At 31.5% G+C, this 20,369-nt stretch overlaps 3 protein-coding genes across 7 annotated transcripts; 1 reads left to right on the top strand and 2 right to left on the bottom strand.

The window, feature by feature from the left end:
- Nucleotides 1-566: 566 nt before the first annotated feature.
- Nucleotides 567-4,240, top strand: LOC145018022 (protein ABIL3-like). Of its 4 annotated transcripts, none has more exons than XM_078975966.1 (10): nt 567-870; nt 1,764-1,880; nt 1,984-2,066; nt 2,174-2,324; nt 2,697-2,796; nt 3,140-3,250; nt 3,358-3,403; nt 3,500-3,606; nt 3,709-3,869; nt 3,961-4,240. In XM_078975966.1, exons 2-10 carry the CDS (start codon nt 1,776-1,778, stop codon nt 4,126-4,128), a joined length of 1,032 nt encoding a protein of 343 aa, XP_078832092.1. In that variant the 5' UTR covers nt 567-870; nt 1,764-1,775; the 3' UTR covers nt 4,129-4,240. The 4 variants fall into 4 exon arrangements, with proteins under 4 accessions (XP_078832092.1, XP_078832093.1, XP_078832090.1 ...); XM_078975967.1 differs by lacking the exon at nt 567-870 and adding an exon at nt 1,310-1,331; XM_078975964.1 differs by lacking the exon at nt 567-870 and adding an exon at nt 1,415-1,434.
- A 3,543-nt stretch (nt 4,241-7,783) lies between these two features.
- Nucleotides 7,784-9,567, bottom strand: LOC145017349 (uncharacterized). 2 transcript variants are annotated; one of them, XM_078975395.1, is made up of 6 exons: nt 9,417-9,558; nt 8,818-9,077; nt 8,514-8,598; nt 8,311-8,383; nt 8,122-8,177; nt 7,784-8,033 (listed from the first exon to the last, which is right to left on the bottom strand). In XM_078975395.1, exons 3-6 carry the CDS (start codon nt 8,582-8,584, stop codon nt 7,919-7,921), a joined length of 315 nt encoding a protein of 104 aa, XP_078831521.1. In that variant the 5' UTR covers nt 8,585-8,598; nt 8,818-9,077; nt 9,417-9,558; the 3' UTR covers nt 7,784-7,918. The 2 variants fall into 2 exon arrangements, with proteins under 2 accessions (XP_078831521.1, XP_078831520.1); XM_078975394.1 differs by lacking the exon at nt 8,818-9,077 and having other exon boundaries at nt 9,417-9,567.
- A 5,263-nt stretch (nt 9,568-14,830) lies between these two features.
- LOC145015316 (uncharacterized) lies at nt 14,831-17,882 on the bottom strand. The gene is made up of 11 exons (XM_078973772.1): nt 17,651-17,882; nt 17,326-17,506; nt 17,126-17,208; nt 16,916-17,016; nt 16,719-16,814; nt 16,550-16,603; nt 16,328-16,476; nt 16,113-16,230; nt 15,944-16,031; nt 15,260-15,478; nt 14,831-15,176 (listed from the first exon to the last, which is right to left on the bottom strand). The coding sequence occupies exons 1-10, from the start codon at nt 17,766-17,768 to the stop codon at nt 15,297-15,299; spliced, it is 1,170 nt and encodes a 389-aa protein (XP_078829898.1). The 5' UTR covers nt 17,769-17,882; the 3' UTR covers nt 14,831-15,176; nt 15,260-15,296.
- Between the last annotated feature and the right edge of the window lie 2,487 nt (nt 17,883-20,369).

Below are 20,369 nucleotides of genomic sequence, written 5' to 3'. Positions count from 1 at the left end.
TTTATTGCATTTTTGTACACAAGTTATCATCTAACTTTTTGAAATTATTCAAATTTTACCTTTATCACTTGCAATCACAAGTGTAAAATACAAACAACTTCAACACCTTTGATAGTATACGGTGTATAAAAAACAAATAAATATAAACAAAATCAATACTTTATTATCCGAGTCATTTTCTCTATCTTCTATCAAAAAAAAATTATTATTTACATATATCTTTACAAGAAACACATATGAATCCTCCATATTTGAATCTGTATTCCGTAACAATAAAATATGACCACACAAACATATTTAAAAGAAATGTCAACATTATTATCTGTGCTATTAAATTTTATAAGTTTCATTATATTATTCAAAACATCTAAAATTTATAAATCACATAAAACATATGTTTCTCACGAATCACATCGTCTCAAAATATCCTGCTCCACTGTCTAAAAGAAGGAAAAAATAAAATAAAACGAGCAATTCATGGCTTTTGTTCGCAGGTATCTCTGTATTTACAAAAAAACCCCATTTTGCCCTTTTACTCTATATTTATATTTTTATATAATAAAGCTCTAGATGTGCAGTGTGGTTGCCTTATTCAATCCTCTCTCACTTCCATTTTCCTTCTCCCTCTTCCCACTGTCTCTATCTAAAACCCTTCCCAAGTTTCATGCATTCTTGTATTCGACTAAGCACCCTTAAAACATGCTGTCTTCTTCTACTCGTTTAGTCAAAATCTTGATAATGAAGACAGAATCTATCATTTTCTGCTAAATCTACGTGTATATCATGAGTAATTGAAGTCGAAGAGGCTATCAGCTGATTGGGGATACATACCAAATTTCCAAATTTCTAAATCCGATTCTGATTCATCAGGTCAGCTCAATGTCCGAACTCTCTGTCTTGTGGGTGCTTGTTAGTTCATGGAAAATTTGCAAAAACTTAAGAAATTTAAGGGTTCGAAACATTGTTTTTGTGACTTATCTTAAACATAACCACATATATAATACTGTTTATGTGGTTTTCTCTTTTGGGTTATTGAGAAATCGTAGAAAGTTTCTGATTTTCTTCTATATGTGTTTTACAGGACCAGATTTTAAATTGTTTATGCGTGTTTGTGTGAATTTGTTGGATTATTTTAAATTTGAAAGAGACATTTACTAAAGTAAAGTATTTCATTATTGAACGCGGATTTGAACTCAAAAGACTTAATAAATCACTATTAAAATGACTTTTTGCATTTGGTAGTCGAAGCATACCTGTTATTTCATTGGTCAATATCCAACGGTTGGATTTGAAATTAATGATATTTTATTATGGTCAAGAAGTTCCAATAGGTGTTCTTATATTTTTGCTGAAGAATCAATTAGGGTTTAGTTTTGGGGGAAGATTTAGTACTTTTGTATGTTAAGGATTGTATGCCAATTTCTGACAATAAAAGTGGGAATCTTCTTTCTTTTCTATTTATGACAGAATGAGAGTGTAATTCTCAAGTTTTTGAGAAACAATTTACGAATTTTCTCGAATTATTTATCTGGGTTTGTTGCAGAAGTATTCAAAAAGAATTATTCTCCACTGCTCTTTATCTATTTTTTTTTCAGTAATTTATCATATAAACTATTTTGAACCGATTCTCATTGTCTCCCTCTAATAAATAAATCTTGATTTCATGAATCTCTATGTCTCCAACTTAAGAATCTTGATTATTTAGACCTAAATAATAATAATAAAAAAACTAAGAATTCACGCAAATATTCATGTTTTTTTAGGGAATTCCTTCAATGGAGACGCTATCTTCATCTACCTCAATGTCTTTTCCACGAGAGCCAGCCAATTATGACGAGATTGCTATGCACGAAACGTTACTATTTTCGGAAAGTCTCAAGGCATTCATCTCTTTCTCTCTCTCTCTCTTCTAGTTTCACAATTATCTATAAAGAAACAAAATTAAAATCACAAAATATATCCCATGTAATTTAATTTTATCAGGATTTAACAAATTTGAGAAAGCAATTATACTCGGCCGCTGAATACTTTGAACTATCATACACCAACGATGACCAAAAGCAAATGTGAGTTTGACCTAAAAAGTCAACATTTTTTTTTTCAAGATGTAAACGTTGTAATTTAATTAATCTCAAATTTTTATTTATAAACTATACTATGAATCGGTTGACAGGGTGGTTGACACATTAAAAGATTATGCCATCAAGGCTATAGTCAATACAGTTGACCATTTGGGCGCTGCTTCAAATAAAGTTGACAATATTTTTGACGATAAAGTTGAAGAAGTTTCCGGATCAGAGCTTCGAGTATCTTGCATTGAACAGGTACTCTTTCATTTTGCCGTTCTTTACGATCCATTGATTCTGATATGACAGGTTGTACTGTGTCTGATATATATATATTGGACTGGGACCGAGACTGATATTAGTTAGACAAAAAAAATTGCAACTTTTTGTCCCATCCAAAAAGGTATACTCGCGCTTTCTCGTTTGTGTAAAAGACGTAAATGCCCTCACCCTGTTCGTTGAAAATAGCCGTAGAAAGCTTATCCAGTCTCGTCTTCTGTATAAATTTGACTACACTTAGTGTCGATTTTTGAGTTTGTTGAAAATGTGAAATTCATTTTCATCCTTTTTGGTTAAAATACGCGTTATTTTTGTGTCTAATTTTGAATTTTTTTTTTATTAATGTTGCAGCGAGTAAGAACATGCCATGGCTATTTTGATCACGAAGGCGTTTCTCAGCAGTCGTCACTTTTAAAAATTCCCAAGTATCATAAGCGATACGTCTTGCCGGGTACTTGTGGATCCAAATTAGTTCTAAATGCAAGAAATAGCAACATACTTTCATTTATTTGTTAATTATAGCATCTAACTTTCATATATATAGGTTGATTTTTCGAAGTATAATGTTCTGAAATTAAAATTCAAAGTTTTTTCAAAAGCATAATGTCTTAATAAGAAAATGATTAAGAATGCAATGTTGCAATAAAAGGAAATGAAGGTAGGATGCTATAATACACCAATACATGAAAGTATGCTTCCACATCTTGCAATATAGCCCCATGTAATATGGCTTAAAAACATTCCAAAAATGTGGAATTTGCAACTTTCATGATGCTTTATGATAAAATGTTCAGTTGGGGAGATGATTCAAGATGGCAATGGAACTATATTAAAGCATGAAGAATGCACATTAGTTGAAGAACATGAACATGAACATGAACATGATCAACATGAACATATGAATGGTAAGAATATATTATCATTGTTTTGACTTTTGATGATGTACATTCTCTGTTTATGAACTCCAATGATTGTATCTTATTGTTTTCTTTGATTCCTTTTGGCATACAAGAAGTCGTTCAAGCTATAATTCATGAAAAGCCTGGAACTTTAGTCAGGTAAACTTTTGATTAACTTCATAACATTAAGTTTATTCCCATTAAATACTTATACTTTATTATACTTTTAGTATAATAATTATTTTTAATATGCAGAAAAGAGCAATCTCCTTCTTCTTCTCCTTCTCCCTCTCCTTCTCCACAAGCTTCCCAACAACCTGACTCGTTTTCCTTTGAGGACATGGTGACAAGAAAAGATTTTGGTTTGTAACTTTGTATACATTAATTTCGCATATAATTTTCTTTGTGCATGCAAATGTATTTTTACTTAATTCTTTTAAATGGTGTTTTTCAAAAACACATAGTTTATGGTGAATCAGAGAAGAGAGCAGTTTCACCACCTCGGTTTCCTCTATTGCATACTGAATCATTCTCAAGTAGATCAAGATCAAACACTCCAAATTCAAGATCTTCCACTCCAAATTCCACTAGACCAACAACTCAAACCACATTTCCACAACAATGGGTAAACTACATCAAATCTTATAAATAATTAATTAATGGTAGTGATTTCAATGAAGGGTATTTTAGACATTTGACAAATATATGGTGTGCAGAATCAAGAGCCTAGGAAGTCAGTTTCGAAGCAGAGGAATGGTGATCGAGAGACATGGAAAGAAGGTGATCAAATTCAGAGCAAAAGCAAACGTTTGCTCAAGGCATTGCTCAGTAGGCGTAAGTCAAAGAAAGATGAAATGCTTTACACTTATTTGGATGAATACTGAGGTGAAAATTAGAGGACTTTATGCAAAAAACAATGTATAAATATATATATTTCTTGTTGAATTCATTTATAAGTGGCTATAATGTTAGGGTATTTGTATTTCTATGGTTTAATAGCTGCGTTTTGCACATTAGTATGTGTAGATGTGATTGATTAGAAGGAATAAGTATAACTAATTAACTATAGATGTAGAGGTTAGTGTATTTCGTGAAGTTATTGTTAGGGAAATTACAACATTTTAATTGAGATATTTTTGTTTTTGTAGTAAGCACACAATGCTATAACAATTTTTGAGTAATAGAATAATAGAATGATAGGATGAAATTTAAGGGTGTTTGTTTCAATGATTTGTTTCGATATGGTCAAATGAATTTGAAATTTTGGTTTTGAAAATATGGATTTGAATAATTCAAATTAAATTAAAATATGATATGAGTAGAGACATTCCAAAACATCCTTCCTAATAAATAAACAACTTTTTGTCACTTGTCAATTTCTTATTCATGTAGATACATGTAATTTTGTGGTTAATTTTTAGAAATTAATTTTCACTTTGTCATTTTGTGGTAGTTTTTGATTTTTTTTAATTAATTATCTAATTTGTTGGTTATAGAAAGTAATTAATGTTTCATTAATTTGTTTCCTTATATTTTCAAATTTTAATACGTTTCCTTCAATATAAGTCAAAATTGACATGTTCCTTTTAAAGTTCATTGTCATTTTAAGCAAAATGGAATATATAAAAAAAAAATAATCAAACTTTGTTGCTTTTTATTGACAAACTAAAAAAATGTTATATGGTCAAAATATAATTATTTTTGTGTAGTTTGTTTTATTAATATAAATTGAATTATTTATTTATTCATCATTTTGTTTGTATATATATTTAGAAATTTTATTTTAAAAAATACTTAATGTTAACACTTTGATATTTAATGTTTTCTTCAAAAAAAAATATTTAAAGTTTATATCTTCATATATAATTTTTTTAATCAACCCGTGTATTACATGGGTTTCACACCTAGTAAAGGTTAATATAACAAAAGATTTTATATATTGTGTTTTTTCATGATTAAATGTCAAATTTATTATTATTTTAAAAAGATCTTGTATTTTATTATTATTATTTTTATTTTTCGATTTATCCCTTGTAGTAGGGTTTTTTTTTATCCCAAACCATAAATTTGAAAGTAGGGTGAGAGGACTAAATCCGAAAATTTGAAAGTTGTTGGACTTGATCCAAAGAAAATGACAAACCTGAGGGACCAATTTTGCAGTTTACTCTAATCATATATACTTATAAAGCTAATATTTTTTATTGAATCTCGTTCATTTGAAATCATTTTTTCTAACTTCATCAAACCACATTCATTTGAAACCCTTTTTTTTTTTAACTAATGCAACTCAAAAGTTTTCCTAATTATGATTTAACACTCGAAAGTTTTATAACTTATATTATGTTTAGTTAGCATTTAGTTAAAATTGTACTATAAAAATGTCAATCTTTTGGGAAGACATGCATACAAATCATATATAAATTTTAGAAAGAAAATAAACTTAAAGGCTTTTGTGTTGGGTTGAGTTCTTATGACGATTTTTGGAGATATGTTCTTATATTAGAGCTTTTAATTTGTAAGTTTGTTATACTAATTCATTTTTATATTTTCTTTGTTTTTGGATTATTGTAACACAGTCGTTGTATATTGTGGTTTAATCATTAATATATTGATCATATGTTATATAGGGTAATGTCGAAAATATTTAATTAAATAATTTAAATATATTTTTTTTTGTAATTGTATTGTTTGAAAAAGATAATTAATCAAAACTCATACATATGTAATATTTTCCATCTCTCTCTCTCTCTCTCTCTCTCTCTATATATATATATATATATATATATATATATATATAATACACATCAAAAAACTTCAACCAAAATTCATTTAAAATCTAATATTTCAAATGTTTTTTAATATGATTATAAAAATTTCAACATGTGTTACCTAATTGATTTATTAATAAAAATATTAATGTTTTGAAACTCTTAACTCTTAAACTTATATTATTTAATTTGTTAGTTAACTAAAATATTTTTGCTACATAAAGATAACATTTTTATGTTTGGTTACTCATATATATTTTTTTCTATAATTAGAAAACAAGGTGTACATAGAATGACTATTTCAATTTCACATATGAATCGATACCACTAGAGAGGTATGATGTCTTTAACTGGTGGTAGGATATCCACATACCCTTTTTAATTAGGGTTATTGTCACTCTAACCTAACAAACTTTAGTATATTGGTTTAAATGATTCATCGTAATAATATAATCATACGACACCTTCTTATATGTAACAACTCCATTGACCTTCTAAGAATCTTACATTTAATATATATATATATATATATATATATATATATATATATATATATATATATATATATATGTGTGTGTGTGTGTGTGTGTGGTATAACTTTAGGAACCATTTGTGTAAATCCTTCCTAATAAATGAAAATAATTTTGCCATTTATTAATCTCTCATAAGTTTTGAAACTTATCATTTTGTGATACTTTTGAAATAAATGTTATTCACTTATCAATTTCTAATTTTATTTCAAATTTTAAAATTAAATTTATAGTATTAAATATAATATAATATAATATAATATAATATAATATATATATATATATATATATATATATATATATATATATATATATATATATATATATATATATATATATATATGAAATTAAATTGAAATGAATATGTTTTTTTCTTTCTTATTTTAAAGTTCTATATTTAAAAATATTACTACTTACACTTTAATGTTTAATTTTTTTTAAATTAATCCGTATAAGATACGGGTCTCATACCTAGTTACTTTAATAATAACAGTAGTTGCCTCTTACTGAAGAGGTTTGTGATGCGTTTTCTAAATGTCAAATATCTAGCCCTTTTACGTCACATATATTTTAAAACTTTATCCTTTTCATAATTTAAAAGGTTGTCTATTGTCTTTGTGATATACATTTTATGGTACAAAAATGTACATTCTTAATAGATAGATGAAGAAAATTACTTATCAATTTTCATTTTATGGTACATTCTCCATAGCTCTATCGATCATTTGTGTAAAATTCTTACCACGATTCTTTTCATACTTTCAAAACAATTGATACTTTCAATTAAACGTATGAAATCTCACTTTATCACGCTATATGACTCGTATACTTTCAATAATTGAAATAATTCATACTTTCAAAATAATTGATACTTTCAATTAAACGGCATAAAATCTCATTTTATCACGTTATATGACACGTACTTTCAATCAACAATAATCCATACATTTAAAATAATTGGTACTTTCAATTAGCCACATATGAAGTCTCACTTTGTCATGATATATAACTTCGTGATTCATACTTTCAAATCGGCGCACATATTCATTCATTTTAATTATTATCACCATACTTTCAAATCACAAACGCATATATATTCAGTTTGGTTTAGGTTTTACTTAAAAAACGTCAGCCAGATAAGTTTTTTTTGATTCTTTTGATTAGTTTCGGGTTTTTACACTCTTAATATAAAAACCCAACCACACACATAAATCACAATACACTAAAACACCTGCAAAACAAGAAGCTAACTTCACTCTTATAAACGCTTGTAATTTAACAAAAAAAAAAAATCCATTATGCTCCTATAATCAAGAAGCTAAATTCCACAAATACCAAGTTATACAGTTCCACCTAATGAGCACACATGTGACATGTCATAGTTCCATATCTTTACCAAATTGTTCAATTGTCTTCGTTGCTAATGTCAAAGCATCCATAAATGCACTAAAAGACGCCCGAAGAAATCTAGCTTCAACTGCCTCAAAACGCCTGCAATGTACACACACACATTTAAAATCTTTCTCTCAAGGTTTAAAAACCAAATCTTGCATTCTATCACAAACACAAATAAACTCACACTGAAAGTTTCCCATTAGAGACAGACATCAACCTCCTTACTTTATCTGGTTGCAGCTGCAATTGAAAAGATAAAGATAGTAAAAGCTGACATGACATGACTGAACAGTTTATACTGTTTGATATGCATTAGACTGAGATTGAGACTTATGTGAATGAACAAATGGTGAATAATCATATAATGCAATACCTCTTTGTCAACATTGAGTGTTGAATATATGATGCAAGCGTTTTCCTCAGACTTGCAATCCACTTCCACATCACTGCAGACGAAAAACTTATAATTTGGATAAACAAGAAAACCATTTGTGTTGAATATCTTTCATATCCTGTTTTCATAATAAAGCAAAAGGTTGAATATCTTTCAAAAGCTAAAAAGAAAGAGAGACTAACCAGGTGAAATCCCACTTATTGAGATTCTTTTCTTGGGCATCTGTTTCCATGGTAGAAGTCGCAACATCCATCTTTAACTCTGAAACTGCAATAAGAGAAGCGATTATAATCACTGCTAAACAACACTACATTAACAAAAGGAAAGAAAAAACATTGTGTTATTAAGTAAAATTGCAAGCTAAATGACTTCTATCTATGGATAATAAGATAAGAAAAGAACAAAAAAGGATGCAACATGAAGTTTTGGAGATTTGGGAACTAAAGTTTAATTTCAGAAAATATAAAATAACATTTCATTAAGAACCCTTGCGCTTTGAAGTTGCAGTATCTTGAAGAAGCGAATTGCAACTTTAACTTGCGGTATCTTCAACAAGCTCATTGCCGCTTGAACTTGAACTTGTAGTATCTCCAATAAGCACTTTAGTAGATTTAACAATCGCCTTTGCAGCTAGAAAAATTGTTGTGAGAAGGAGATTGTCATCAGATGAGCTGGATGAAGATGATGAGAAAAGGGGATTCTTTTCAAAAACATATTTGCTGCGTCTAGGTGACGGATCCATTTGACTAAATAGGTAAGAGAGAAAATATAATTAGGTGTGAAGTGAGATTTGTGAAGTGGTATTTATATGAAAATATTTAGGGTTAAAAAGAAAAGGCATATAGGATATAGCCATTGCCAATGTTCAAAAGAAGAAGATAGAGGAGAATTTCTAAGCCCGACATGGCTTCAAATGTTCCGGAGCCAGAGGCAACCTGCCTCGATTCCGTGCACTCGTAGAGACATTTTATCGAACACTTTATATGCGTCAATTGTATCAATGAGTTTCATATTAAGTATACTAAAGATATGGCACATGTAGAGATGTTAGCACGAGAGAGTCGAAGTGAATATGGATTTCTTACCGGCGAAGACGACGACCGGACCTGAGAAGTGCGTGCGCGGGTAAACCAATTCAATAGACTGATGCGAATATGGGTTTCCGATCCACTTCTATATCGGTTTAACTTGTCCTCTTGAGCTTAAGTTGAAAAAAACTCAACTGTTTTTGAATTCATCTTTTATATATTTAGTGATTTTTTTTCTTAAATGACATATTTCTTTTTTGAAAATAATGTCAGTGAAATTAGGTAATATAAATATTTCTTTTGAATTTAAACAAAATGAAAAATAATAATTATCATCTGAACACTCCATATAACTCATTTTAGGACCCATGTGAGAGATTAATTGCAAAAGACTAAAAATATTTTTTTTACTAAAGTATCATCATGTATGAAATTTTTGTACTTTAATGCCTAGACTCTCATCGTAGGATCATTTTGTTTTGTTTTCTTTGGAATACAAAAAGATAAGTTCAAATCTTTTTTAACTGCATGTTCGAATCTCTAATTTTGAAAGTTTACTTTCTTGATTTTTGTTCCATTAAATAAAAAGTTATTTATGAAAAAATATATATATTTTTTTTGTAAGTTTTTGATATTTGATTAATAAAAACATTGCATTAAAAAAAACTAAAATGACCATATATGGAAGGCTCGTATTTCAAAATGATCTTGATGTTTGTTCCATTAAATAAAAGGTTATTTATTAAAAAAAAAAAAATTTGTAAGTTTTTGATATTTGATTAATAAAAACATTGCATTAAAAAAAAAACTAAAATGACAATATATGAAAAGCTCGAACATCATTTCAATAAGGCCAAATGGTATACCTAGGAGGGTAACTATCTTTTATCCGTGTTCACATATTGGCAAGTTCTTCTTTTTTGTACATAATAAAGCAACTAACTTGTTTTAACTGTTTAAATTACACAAATATTACCGGCTAATACATGTTTTAACCGGTAACTCAAAGGAAAAATGACTTAAAAGGGTAACTACCTCTTATCCGTGTTCACATGTTGGCAACTTCTTATTTTTTGTACATAAGAAAGCAACTAACTTGTTTTAACTGTGTAACATCCCAAAAATCATGACCAAAAATTTCGTTTTTAATTTAATACTAAAACCATAATTGTCAAACCATTAATTTAATACTTCAACATCGGGCCCTGCCCGACATCAGGCCTTACCTGACATCGAGCCTCGCTTGATATACAAGTCTGTCTCCGGGTCCCGCCCGCTAAACACATACAATCATATAACATGCTAACACATAAAGAAACATACTCTACTATATCTATGTCCTAAGAAACATACTCTGCTAATAATGAGATACGGAACATCATCCGTACTCAGCTAGTGATGAGATATGGGACCTCGCCCACACTCACCTCCTTACCAGGCACATACAAGTATCACACAGACAACAAGTATAATCTAGCATGCAAACATTCCTCGGGCACCCGCCCAACATCGGACCTTGGTCTGGAATAACATACTAGCATACAATACCTGGGGCTAACCCCCGGGTCTTCCTACTCATAGACTACATGAGCTGACATTGTGGCCTTAGACCCATTCACACAGTGAGGAGACTCACCTTGCACTGCTGAAGCCCTGGCTGGAATTAGTTGAGTACGAACGAAGTTTCGTATCTCATTATTAGCAGAGTATGTTTCTTAGGACAGGGATACGGTAGAGTATGTTTCTTTATGTGTTAACATGTTATATGATTGCATGTGTTTAGTGGGCGGGGCCTAGAGAGAGACAGATCTGTATACCGAGCGGGGCTCGATCCCAGATGGGGCCTGATGTCGGGCGGGGCCCGATGCCGGAATATTAAATTAATGGTTTGACAATTATGGTTTTAGTATTAAATTAAAAACGAAATTTTTGGTCATGATTTTTGGGATGTTACACAGTTAAAACAAGTTAGTTGCTTTCTTATGTACAAAAAATAAGAAGTTGCCAACATGTGAACACGGATAAGAGGTAGTTACCCTTCTAAGTCATTTTTCCTTTGAGTTACCGGTTAAAACATGTATTAGCCGGTAATATTTGTGTAATTTAAACAGTTAAAACAAGTTAGTTGCTTTATTATGTACAAAAAAGAAGAAGTTGCCAATATGTGAACACGGATAAAAGATAGTTACCCTCCTAAGTCATATTCCCTTTCAATAAGGCCAAATGGTATACCTATAACGACGAGGTTTGGGGTCGAACTGGCCACGAACAACGGGCGTGCACACCACCTTGTTGTTTTGTGGTGGCTCGTTTTCATGGTCACTCGTGTTCGGGACAATGGACTCGCATGACCAATCCGATTGCAGCTCACGATTTGAACGTTACACTAGTTGTTGAACGGTCAGTTTCTTTAAAAAAATTAAACAATTTATTTACCTATAAATACAACATTTTTACTCTTTATTTTTTACACCATTCTTCTCTATCTCTATACACAATCTACATACTAAATATTCACAACCAAAAACCATTGATCTCAACTAAAATACCCTTCCAAATTATAGAAATCATAAACCCGATAACGCATTTGCGTTAGACAACACCTCGCCAATTCCCGATTATGGAGTCACCTCAAGGTGGTTTTCTCAATCTACTTCAAACCGGTTCACCTATCCAACAAACACCACTTTTCCAACAACAATATCAACATTTTCCGTCTTTCCAACAACAACAAATTTCACAACAATACCAACAATTTCAACAATTTCAACAACTACAACAACTCCAACAATAATCATCACAACAACAACGACCTCCAATTTCACAACCACCAAGCTCAGAACCACCACTTTCGCAGATTTTGTTGCGGAAACGCAACCTTCACCACTACCTCAACAAAAAAAAAAGGGTTCCATGGACAAAAGAAGAAGAAGAAGAAAAGTTAGCGGAGGCATGGTTGACGGCTTCCGAAGATCCAATTGTAGGAGATAGTCAGCCTTACAGAAGTTTTGGGGAGAAAGTTTAAGTCATTTTCTACGAGTTAATGGAAAGCGAAAGTCGAAACGCCAATCAAATTACGTCGAAATGGCGATATATTCAACTAAAATGCACCGAGTTTGGAGGAATCTACAACAACCTCCTAAACATACACAAAAACGGCTTGAATGATTTTGATGTTTTTTATGGCGGCCAGGGACCAATTTGAAAAAACAACAACACGCAAAGCTTTTCTGTATATGAAATCATGGCTAAAAGACGCCCCAAAATGGAAAGAACAAATGGAAGGTACTTCGCAATCTTCCGGTTCAAAGCGTTTGAGATACCTCGATGCAACTTCTCAACAATCCGACAGACCAACACACATCGACATCAACGACGATCCGCTATATCTTAAAAACGACCAACCTCTTCGTCGGCCTGTTGGAAGAAGTAAAACAAAAAAGCGGCGTCAACATATTCGAATTCTAGTGTTATGGATATGTTTGGCGATAAATTTGATCGATATGTGCAACTTCAAGAAACGAAGGCCGAGGTGATGACTCGGATGGAACAAAAAATGATCGAAGCACAATCATCATTTCAAGAGGCACAAGCGACGCTCCAAACAGAAAACGATATGGAAATCTTGAAAATGAAAGCGTACGACCTCGAGGGCGACAACTTGGAACTTTTCCTAGCGATGAAAGAGTCGGTTCGAGCTCGACGTAGGCGTATGGGGTAGTTTATTTTATTTATTGTTGGAATTTTTAGTTTTTTTAATGCTTTTTTTTATTTTTTTTTAATTTTAAGTAATGTAATTTTTATTTTTATTGTTAGTTTTTTTTTTCCAATTAATATAGTTTTTATTTAATGTAATTTGGTATTTTAATTTAATGGAAAAACTAGTATTAAAAAAATGATTTTAATGTATTTTTGAATTAAATTTAAATAAAAAAATAAGGTGGAGTGATCTATTAGTGGTAGGTATCTATGCTAATGGTAGGAGAATATATAACGGATGGTCTAATTATCATAAAATGATAAAATGACCGTTTATTTTGTGAATAACGATCCATAAATGCACAAGATCAATTTTCCGTAAAAAATTGAGTTGTGGAAAATTTCACAAACTACCTTTATTTTTGTAGAGCAGTCATTTTTTAAACAAAAAACAAGTTGTTAAAGTCTTAACGAACAACCTTTATTTTTTAAAATAGTTACTATTATGAAAGAAGGTTAGTTGTTGAAGATTTAGCGAACTACTTTTATTTTCATAGAAGTCATTAAGTTGTGAATAATTCAAGAAATACCTATTTTTAGCAAACCTTTTTCTTTTGAAACCCAAACCCTCAACTTGTTCTTTTGTTTATTCACCAACAAAATGAGAGGGATCTGGGAACAACCTTTGTTCTATGGATTTTGATTTCAAGAAGCAGAACTGGATTAGAACTTTTTCTCATGTTCTTTGTGATTTCTAGATTTGTGAAAAAGATGAAACTTAAGAGATCTTGATTTGTTTTTGTTTTCAATTACAGAAATTAAAAGAGGTTGAACTCAAAGAATCCATTATCCATAATTTTGAATGACTTCCTTCTAACATCTAAAAAAATCTCCATCTTTCCTATCATTGTACAAAATTAGAGACAACGGAAGAATATCCCTCGATACTCAAAAAATTGCGAATGCACAACTTTGTAGCCATTTTAATGAATAGCTCTTAAATAAATAATATTGTGGGTCTCATATTTTAAACACAAAAATTATCCAATTCTTTCATGCAATGCCATATATAATGTAGAATATTCCATTTCCGAAATGGCATATTATCACACATGCTACTTAAACTTTTTAATTTAATAATTTATGTTCATTACACAAGCCAAGTTCCCAAGTCCCAACCAGTCAACCACCTTCGTCAATCATGAGCATGGAGAAGAATCCCACGATATTAAGTAAACACCAGGTAACATCTCTCTCTCTCTCTCTCTCTCTCTCTCTCTCTCTGTTTTGTGTTATTTGATGACGTGAAACTGCGACCATATGGCTATTGCGAACCTTTGATTTAGAAAACACAAAAGTAGGAAAGCATAGGTTTCGTTGTTGTAGTCTGATTCATATTTAGGTTCTTGTGAATTGTTATCGGCCTCACGCAGTATTAATTGAATGATCAAGTTCAGAACTCTTATGGGTTGCAGTCGTTTGATTTTGGAATCGAATCATCAAATTCAACTTTAGACTGTCGATTGAACTTGAAGGTGCACATGAATCCCTACACATATAGCACATACAGCTAGAAACGAATTGTAGTTGACAGGTTTTCTCAATCTGTCATTTACAAGTTCGTACAACATCAATTCGTGGTGTTCTTTCTATAGGTAAATACACGTTGACAGTAAATGCACCATATTTGGGAGTAAAACTAAAACCCTAAATTTTCTCAAATATGTCATTTACAATAAGTTTGTATCATATTCTCAGAAAAAACGCCACAGTTAGGAGTAAAAACATGCTTTAATTAAACACCATCCCATTTTGTTTTTATGGATTCTATAAGAATTTGGTGATTTGACTCAAAATATGAGCAAGAGTAATTTACAACATTAAGTATAATCAGGAAAAAGCAAGAGTGATAGTGTATCTATAGGACTCCCTCTAGCTGGATTAATTGCAGTTTGGTTGGATATAAAATACTCGAAAATTATATGCTTTTGGGTTGAATCCCATTGCAACTCAAAACTCCCTCTTGTATATGTTTCTATTTGTTATAACTTATAAAGTTATATCATTCATCTTTTCTGCACTTTGTTGAGCCTTACATCAATATGTTCAGTAAACTACCTGCATGGTAATTTGGTTTTGAGTGATTAAGATTATTAGGTTAAATACACTAAACTTATTAAAGAATGAATTTGATTGCTTACCCACATAACATCATCATCATCATCATCATCATCATCATCATGATGTGAGAGCAGTGCCTACCCTGACTGGCCTTATGCGTCTAGGAACTTTTCTTATGTACTCAAATAATAAAACAAAGATGCTAAATATGTATAGCATGATGCTTCTAAGAGTTCCATTAGTGATTCCTCCTTCTGACTTAGATCCACTAGAGGAAATCCAGCTCATTGACCAGATACCTGAGAAAAACACACACACACACATTGGTTTATTATTTACCAATTTTCTGTTTGCTTCAGTTATGAATGTAACAATTTGTGTTCCATGAGTTCTACTGCAAAGAGGGAATGGAATAAGAGCATTCTGGTTATTTTTTATTATAACTCAAAATTACATCAACTTGCATCATCTTTGATAAGAATAATGCTTTTACTTCAACTCAAAATTATTTTTTATTCTCATAATATATATATCTTTTCTTTCTTCACCAACATAAGTTCATTTGATTTTCTAGTTTTACACATAAAACATGTTTAAATGACTCATATTCCATTCCTTCCAAGTCAACCAAACATGATAATGAAACGCAATAATAATCCTTTCTCATTCTCATTCCATTCCTTTGTGATTCCATTCCATCATCCCAAATATAATCTTAATCCAAATTGAAAACTGGATTCTTATTTCCACTTGATCAATCTTACTAGTGCTCTTCCCAGACAAATTTGTCCAATCATGTGGACTTATGTTGCTCTCTGATGCCCTTATCAATTCAAGTAAAGCTTCATTCACCTAAATTTACAATGTTTGCACCCATATCAGTAAAACACTGCATGTATGTATGTTATGTATGTATGCTATGTATGTATGTACCTCTTTGGTCCTCTCATGACTCACAAGATGACCTCCATGAAGTTCAACCATCTTTGCAAGTGGATATAGTTTTTGTGCGAGTCTTCTTGCATGAGATACTTGAGCAATAACATCAGATCTACAGAAATTTAAGCAATCATCAGTTTCTAAAGTCTAAAACTAACACAAAGATATGAAAACAGAGATATATCATATATATGTATATGTATATATACCTGCCATGAATGAATGATATTAAAAAACCTTGTTTTCGGATCATTTCTAGATCTGTTTGTGATAATTTGTGTGTCCAACAAGCATTAATCTGACCATCAAATCCATGATTGGATTGCATCCCACTCGCTGAAATTGCTTTGACATATTCCTGGAAAAATATTTCATAAATAAACAGAATTTGTACAAAAAAAAAGTAGATAATAATTAAATTAAATTCTTACTTGATATAGTATTGCTCTTCTCGTTTCTATTCCAACATATTCTCCAAGATATTCCTGCACAATTCAGTAGAAACATGTCTTCTTTTGAAAATCAGACAAGTTGTGAAAAGTCTAAAATACCCCTTCCCTTAATAAGGAAAAGGTAGATGGTTTGACTTTTGAGTTTGACCTGTGTATAGTGAGTGTCGAGATCCACCGCTGCTCTCTGTGCTGGAGTTTTTGCCATCAAAAAACGAATAGCAATGGAACATGTTTGGCGATCAAGCTGAAGAAATGAAAACAAGTTTGAGACATTAATAAGAACAAAAAAGTGCCACGTCAGCAAAGCTGAAGTGGATCTTTGGAAACATGAGTGTAGTTTAGTACCTTGGGAAGACATTGATAGCCTCCACCAGTTACATTAAGTAAAGCCAAAGACTGAATTCTATCTGGAAATAGAGCAGCCAGTTTTGAAGCAATCATACCACCTACACAATAAAATAAAATCTTAGATTATCAAGATTCAAATTTCTTCAAACAGGCAATGAATGTACTTTCTAGATAAATTTCATAAATAACATAGTTGAGTTGACTCACCCATTGAGTGGCCAAATACATGAGCTTTCTTCCAACCCAAATGCTCCATAACTGCTATCGCATCTTTAGCCATTATACTTGTTCTACACCCAACATTTTAATAAAACTAAATCAAGCCTAAATGTAAAGAATTTTCAAAACCCACAATATAATAAGCAAAATAAACCCAAAAAAGATGATCCGAAATTTGATATCCTTACGTATATTCTGATCTTTTAGTTGGTATAGAGCTACGACCTACTCCCCGATTGTCAAAGGCACACACCTCAATACCTGTACCTGTCTCATTGGAGCTCCGATCATCGTCTTCGTCGTTGGGTTTTACGCTTCCGACGAGTCCCTGGATTTGCGGGTTCCAGGAATCATGGGTCGCAGCTAATCCTGACAAAAAAAAGTCAATTTGATGATGAAATGAGATTATAATCAGGGAAAAGGGATAAACGGAGTTCGAAAATGCCTATGATCGTTAAGAATTCAGTTGGATTGTAATTAGGGAAGAAAGATAAGGAGAGTTATCGGGAGTACCTATGATCATTAGAACTTTGACGGGGCCACCGCCGTATGTTCTGTAAAAGATCTTTATACCACGGTTGATAATTGCATCACCGCCGGTCTGGTATTGTCCGACTTCGCACAGCGGCATCGTTTGTTGCCGGAATTTTCGGAATCGGTAATTTTGCTATCTCTGTGTGTGTGTGAGAGAGAGCGAGAGAGGTGTGTGTCTTGAGCCGCTTCTAAAATTAGTATTTTTAGGAGAAATGATATGGAATTTATTTTATTTGATGTAAATTTGTGGTTGTGGAAATTGTATTTCAGGTTATACAGTATTATTTAACAATATGAATTCACACTATACAACACCAAATTCATATTATCAACATGGGAGAATAACTTGAAAGGGTAACAAACTTTCGAGTTTGTTCACGTTTAGTTATTAAACTTTTTTTCGTTATCTATTTGCGATTGAACTATTGAAACTATTCATATTTTACCCTTATGACCGGCTGTTACCGGTCATAAGGGTAAAATATAAACAGTTTCAATAGTTTAGTGGCAAATAGATAAAGAAAAAAAGTTTGGTGATTAAATGTGAACAAAATTAAAATTTTATTTCCCTTTTAAAAAGTTCAATGGCTAAATGTGAACAAACTTCCTATTGTACTATGTTTTAGCAAATTATTTATTTTTGTTTAATTGTAGCAACATTTGTTGATGAAGAAATCTATGAAATAAAAAAATAAAATGTAACATTCGGATCTCCAGGTATTATAATTGAAGTATTTTTCTTTTGAGTTAAGAAGAGAGACTCGACGAGTTGACGCCTCAACTCATCGAGTAAGGTCGTGACTGATGACTCGAATTAATGAATGGACTCGACGAGTCCGCACTGTTGGTAGAAACCCTAAATCTTTTGGCCCGAGCCATATTTAAAGGCACTTATGACCTTCAATTGCGACTATTTTTCCGATAAGTGAGAACCCTAGCGAGTTTGATTGTGTAGAGTGAGAGGAAGAGCTATCGTGAGCTTTTTGGTGTGATTTTGCAAGAAAGGAGAAGAGTTCCAGCAAGAGGGACCAAGGAAGGTTATTCTTTTGAGTTATTCAAGCAAGGAGCTTCATTCTGAGGTACAAAATTGAACCCCTTTCCTTCCCTATTGTGTAGATTCCATTTTGGGGTTAGGACTTGAATCACTTCATCTTTGGGGTTTTGAATGCCTCAAACCCCTCTTGCAAGTTTGTGTTATAGATCTGGACCCTTTTAGGTCCAGAGAGCCGAGAATATGAAGATTTAGTAGAGTAAACCTTGGGGTTTGAAGTTAGGAATCTGGACCCTTCTAGGTCCAGAGAGCCAAGAATATGAAGCTTTAGTAGAGTAAACATTGGGGTTTGAAGTTAGGAAGCATTTATGGGATTTTTATGGTATATATAGTTACTTTCATCTTACACATAGATATGAAGTATTTTATATAAATTACGTGCTATGTGTGCATATTATTTGAATACTTGCTGTCTATACTGGATGAACGATTTTATACATGTTTTAAAAGATTTAAACGATATATTTATTTGATATCTACAAATATGTTGTGGATGAAACATGGGTAGATGAAATAGTTGGTGTGTGATGAAATAAAATGATGAGAGATAGGTGATGACAGAAAGGTGATGATAATTAGGTAAATAGATGATGATGAACCGGCAATGTGGCGATGTAGTCATCTACCAGAGTATAGATGACAACCACAGACTATTCTAGACAACCCAGTGGAAACACCAGCAGGTCCATAACCTGTAGATGATGAATTACGAGTTCAGGCGATGTTGTAACTACGTATTCATGCAATGATACTCTAACCCCTTACTATGAATTACGAGTTCAGACGATGTTGTAACTACGTATTCATGGGATGTCACAAATTTTGCATGCCAAACCAATGGTCATAATTCACATCAGTGAGAATGGTTCATTTTTTTTTTGTAAAACCAAAATCAGATTGGAAATTTTGATTTTTTATTTTGGAAAATGTCAAATCATTGGTTTTTTTATTTCGGTTTCGATTTTTTGTTTTTTTTAAAATATATTTTCAGGGTTTTGTTTTTTTTTTTTTTTTTCATAGATTTCTTCATCAACAAATGTTGCTACAGTTTAAGAAAAATAAATAATTTGCTAAAACATAATACAAGAGGACGTTTGTTCACATTTAGTCATTGAACTTTTTAGAGGGAAACGAACTTTCGATTTTGTTCATATTTAGTCACTAAACTTTTTTTCGTTATCTATTTTCACTAAACTGTTAATACTGTTCATATTTGACCCTTATGACCGGTAACAACCGGTCATAAGGGTAAAATGTGAATAGTTTCAATAGTTCAATGACAAATAGATAACGAAAAAAAGTTTAGTGACTAAATATGAACAAAATCGAAAGTTCGTTTCCCTTTCAAGTCATTATCCCTAACATTAACACCAAAAGTCAATGCAATAAAATGCTTCTAAAATCCAACCCAAGTCAATCTCATAGTCCAACACCTCACCAATATAGATACCATAACATCACCAAAATACCTTAACACATTAATTGGGTACCTAAGTCCAAATGTTCTATGCATCCAAAGTGAATATACAAGTTCATGAAGAAAGCATGCGCACCACATCAAAGTTAATTCCATTATAAGGAAATTCATTTCAAAACTGCCTCTTGAAGGTACACAATCATACATATAGTATACTTATATAATAGATC

This window comes from Lactuca saligna, chromosome 9 (genome assembly GCF_052625555.1).
Source record: "Lactuca saligna cultivar CGN05327 chromosome 9, ASM5262555v1, whole genome shotgun sequence".
NCBI classification, from domain to species: Eukaryota; Viridiplantae; Streptophyta; class Magnoliopsida; order Asterales; family Asteraceae; genus Lactuca; species Lactuca saligna.
Note: the sequence above shows the minus strand (reverse complement) of the source record. Positions and strands in the feature narration are given on the sequence as shown.

What these genes read in the sequence shown, in the direction of transcription:
- LOC145015316 (XM_078973772.1), bottom strand. Translation starts at nt 17,768, where the DNA reads ATGCCGCTGTGCGAAGTCGGACAATACCAGACCGGCGGTGATGCAATT. An exon ending in TCGACACTCACTATACACAG is followed by an intron (nt 16,604 to 16,718) that starts GTCAAACTCAAA and finishes TGAATTGTGCAG; the next exon opens with GAATATCTTGGAGAATATGT. An exon ending in GTCATGAGAGGACCAAAGAG is followed by an intron (nt 16,032 to 16,112) that starts GTACATACATAC and finishes TTGTAAATTTAG; the next exon opens with GTGAATGAAGCTTTACTTGA.
- LOC145018022 (XM_078975966.1), top strand. Translation starts at nt 1,776, where the DNA reads ATGGAGACGCTATCTTCATCTACCTCAATGTCTTTTCCACGAGAGCCA. An exon ending in GGTGACAAGAAAAGATTTTG is followed by an intron (nt 3,607 to 3,708) that starts GTTTGTAACTTT and finishes AAAAACACATAG; the next exon opens with TTTATGGTGAATCAGAGAAG. An exon ending in CCACATTTCCACAACAATGG is followed by an intron (nt 3,870 to 3,960) that starts GTAAACTACATC and finishes TATGGTGTGCAG; the next exon opens with AATCAAGAGCCTAGGAAGTC.
- LOC145017349 (XM_078975394.1), bottom strand. Translation starts at nt 8,584, where the DNA reads ATGGATGTTGCGACTTCTACCATGGAAACAGATGCCCAAGAAAAGAAT. An exon ending in AATAAGTGGGATTTCACCTG is followed by an intron (nt 8,384 to 8,513) that starts GTTAGTCTCTCT and finishes TTTCGTCTGCAG; the next exon opens with TGATGTGGAAGTGGATTGCA. An exon ending in TCTAATGGGAAACTTTCAGT is followed by an intron (nt 8,034 to 8,121) that starts GTGAGTTTATTT and finishes TGTACATTGCAG; the next exon opens with GCGTTTTGAGGCAGTTGAAG.